The sequence below is a fragment of the Musca domestica genome, unplaced genomic scaffold, assembly GCF_030504385.1.
Source record: "Musca domestica strain aabys unplaced genomic scaffold, Musca_domestica.polishedcontigs.V.1.1 27, whole genome shotgun sequence".
NCBI lineage: Eukaryota > Metazoa > Arthropoda > Insecta > Diptera > Muscidae > Musca > Musca domestica.
This window is the reverse complement of record NW_026712286.1, coordinates 323,476-326,995: the sequence shown is the minus strand read 5'-3', so window position 1 is coordinate 326,995 and position 3,520 is coordinate 323,476. Positions and strand designations below refer to the sequence as shown.

The 3,520-nt window shown below is 44.0% G+C and overlaps 1 protein-coding gene across 1 annotated transcript; it reads left to right on the top strand.

The window, feature by feature from the left end:
* The first annotated feature begins 672 nt into the window (after window positions 1-672).
* Window positions 673-2,236, top strand: LOC101897949 (uncharacterized). The gene is made up of 3 exons (XM_005177169.4): window positions 673-907; window positions 982-1,712; window positions 1,773-2,236. Exons 1-3 carry the CDS (start codon window positions 700-702, stop codon window positions 2,166-2,168), a joined length of 1,335 nt encoding a protein of 444 aa, XP_005177226.1. The 5' UTR covers window positions 673-699; the 3' UTR covers window positions 2,169-2,236.
* Window positions 2,237-3,520: the final 1,284 nt, after the last annotated feature.

The window sequence follows — 3,520 nt, the reverse complement described above, 5'->3', positions numbered from 1 at the left end:
TGACGGCAGTGCATTGGCTGCTTTCGGTTCGGTTCAGTTCAGTTCTATTCGCTTATTTCATTTATCACCCGCAGTGTTGGCATCTACATCAGGGTAAAAGGTGAAACGTGTCAAAATAGGCCCGGAATGATTGAGTAATTGTGTAATTTGCTGCCTACTGCTGTGAGTCTCACTATCATTCTCTACACGTTATGTCCTGTCCTGCGGAATGGGTTCGTGGAGAGTCAGACATGTTTTTGGAGTGACACCGTCTTTCCAAAATAAAATATTGAATGGAGGCGAAATTCCACCTTCGGTTGTTGTGGAATCGTGAAAAGCTCATATTGCCATGGCTATGGTCTAAACGTGTTTGTGAATGACCAACAGAGGTACTATCGATCTATTGCAAGCGATAAACTCGAGTGGTAGTAGAGTGAAAATAGAACGGCGATGAAGATAAAACTGATGGTTGACGCGGACACTTCAGGCGGCGAACCTAAGCCAGATTGGTTAGATAAAAGCCAAGTTGGCCAAACAAAACAATCTCGGCGATAAGGCCGCCAAGAAAGATGCCTAGATTAAATGCAAAATAATGGTGCTTTGAGAACTGGCCGAGTGGACTGGAGGCGTGCTATCTAAGAATTCGCACTGATAAGGAGTGGCAGTGGTATTTAAGCCACAGCCCGTGCGAATGGGTGTGTTACAAATCAAACATTCGCGATGAAACTCGCTACAAGTTTATTGCTGCTGGTGGCAGGATTTGCCTGCCTGATCCACGTCAGTGTGGGAGGTGTGGTCGGTGTGCCCACCGATCTCTTGGAAAACCTGAAGATCGCTGACGACCTGCCCGAAGCACCCCCAGTAGTGGAGGAAGAAATCTTCGAACGCAATGTAGTCGTTGATGTCCTCCCCGAAGGCCGTGCCAACGGTATGTAACATTGGAGTCCAGTAGACAAAGTTCTCAGTAGTACTCATTCGGGATGATTGTGTTGTATGTTTCAGAATGCCAGATTACTATTCGCACTGGTTTGAGTGAGCCCCAACCTGTCTTCCTGAAGACAAATGCCGCTGAATTCTATCCCTACTCCAACACCGGTGTCATGCAAGTTCATGCTGGCGGTACCTTGCAAATGTTCTGCCCTGGAGAATTCAAAGTCAAGGCCACCAAACTGATCACCGCCACATGTGTTAGCGGCACCACCTTCAAGGTCGATGGCACTAGCTACGCCTTCTCCGAATTGGTCTGCAAATCCTGGCCCGGCTTCGTTGCCAAAAAGAAGGGCACCACCTGCAACGGTGGTATTTTGGTGGGCGTTGGCTTTGAAGTTTCCTCCACCCGCTTCGTCGAACAAATGGAAATCTGCTACAACGAACAAGAAGAAGTCACCCGTTATGTGCGCCACACATTGGGCCCTGCCAGCAACTACTACCAGACTGGCGTTGACCGCATCACCTTCCAAACCGCTGGATTCTTCAATGGTAAGAATGTCGACAAGCTCTACACCCAAGCCACCCAACTCGAAACCATCAACGCTGAATTGGGCGGCAATGCTGGCAAATACTTCGACAGCTCCAAGAACATTTACTTGGCCCGCGGACACATGGGAGCCAAGGCTGACTTCATGTACGGTACTCAGCAACGCGCCACTTTCCTGTTCATCAATGCTGCTCCTCAGTGGCAAGTTTTCAATGCCGGTAACTGGGCCCGTGTTGAGGACGGTGTCCGTGCCTGGGTGAGTGCTGCCTTCACTGGTGTGTTGTTCATAATTTCCTAATTTTCCATTTCAACGTAGGTGAGCAAAAACTCCAAGACTGTAAACTGCTACACCGGCGTCTATGGTGTCACTACCCTGCCCAACAAGAACGGTGTTCAGACTCCATTGTATTTGGCCCATGACTCCAACAACAATGGTCTCATCCCCGTACCCAAACTGTATTTCCGAGTTGTCATTGAACCCGCCACCAAGAAGGGTATCGTCTTCGTTGGCGTCAACAACCCTCACTTGACGTTGGAGCAAATTAAGAAGGACTACATCATCTGTACCGACGTCAGTTCCAAGGTCAACTACATCAGCTGGAAGAAGGACGACATCACCGCTGGCTACTCGTATGCCTGTGAAGTTGCCGATTTCTTGAAGACTGTCAAGCATTTGCCAGCTCTCACCGCCACCGGTGGTCTTCTTGTCTAAATCGTCATCAGTCTGATCTGAAGTCAGTGTGACAATTCAATGACGAATAAAAACATTTGAGAAATCAACCTTGTGTTTGTTGTATTATTGAAGCAAAAATCAAGTGTTCCTGCGCTTCGATGTTACCGTATCGTTCACTTTGCTGACCGAAAGATAGCCACATAAACAAATTTTACGCCTTCAAAATATTTCTCACGACAAGAAAACGATATTTTGATTTTTTTTTTAATTTACCCGACAACTGTGAATATTTTCTTTCTGCTAGCTAACCATAAAGCAGCTGATCGAAACACACAGTTTCGCTCTCCTTAAGTGGAAAACATGCCGTCGAATACTGTACCATATTTTTCGTATTGCTATGCCGTGCTATTGGTTTAGGCAACGAATGAATTAGAAGATACACATAGCCAGAGAGTTAAATATTTAAGTAATCTATTCAAATTTGCATTTGGTCCCCATATTTTTATTTTTCCGATTTTAAAATTTACATATGGCCCCGAATTCCATTTCAAATTGAATTTGCCACATTCCACCTCATCAGCTACAAAATCATTCCAACCAATTTGTCCATAACAGGGTATCTGTGTCTAAGAAAACAGCAGGCAAATTGGTGGCGCTTTATGTATCAAATATTCGTAACCGGGCCTATTTCCAAAGGAAGGCATCGGTGGGCCCAACATTATATCTTGTATTTTGAAGTTGCTTTCCTGCAGTGGGGAGTCACTCCAGTTAGTTGACGGTAACTGCAAGCGCATGTACAGCGCCATTCTTTTCAAGAGGCGTAGCAATGACACGTGTGCACTAGAATCGAGTGGAACCATTTTTAAGCTACTGGGTATTATAAGGTTAGTGAATGCAAGAGGTGAACGAAGAATGTTTCGAATTGTTTTCCATTTAAAAGTTATATATAAAGGTTTCCCCCTTCTCTGGGGCACAATGAAATGTCAAGATTTTGAAAAACAAAACGCCCAGATATATTTTTATCTGTCATAACTTGCGAAACAAGTCAGCGATTCTTTATAAATTGCTATATCTAAACACTTCTCTCAATCAGAAACCTGAGATGAATATGGAATTTATGATTTCGCATAAAATTGGACATACATGTTCGATTTTCTTGTATTTTTGTCCATACCAATATTTGTATCTGTATTTGATGAAGTATGAAAATGAAATGCTTCGGTCGACTATATGTGGTGCTACACGCACCCTATTAACATTTTCTAAAATTATTATACATACCTCATATAAAGCGAAGGATCTAACTAATATAGTCCAAACGTGGCACGTCGCAATATTTATACCATATACCATATTTATTTAGGTCCGATACGAAATGGACAATATTGGCC

Bases quoted from the DNA above. Each gene is read 5' to 3' on its own strand.
- LOC101897949 (XM_005177169.4), top strand. From the start codon at position 700: ATGAAACTCGCTACAAGTTTATTGCTGCTGGTGGCAGGATTTGCCTGC. The intron at 908-981 runs GTATGTAACATT...TGTATGTTTCAG, and splicing joins CCCCGAAGGCCGTGCCAACG to AATGCCAGATTACTATTCGC. The intron at 1,713-1,772 runs GTGAGTGCTGCC...ATTTCAACGTAG, and splicing joins AGGACGGTGTCCGTGCCTGG to GTGAGCAAAAACTCCAAGAC.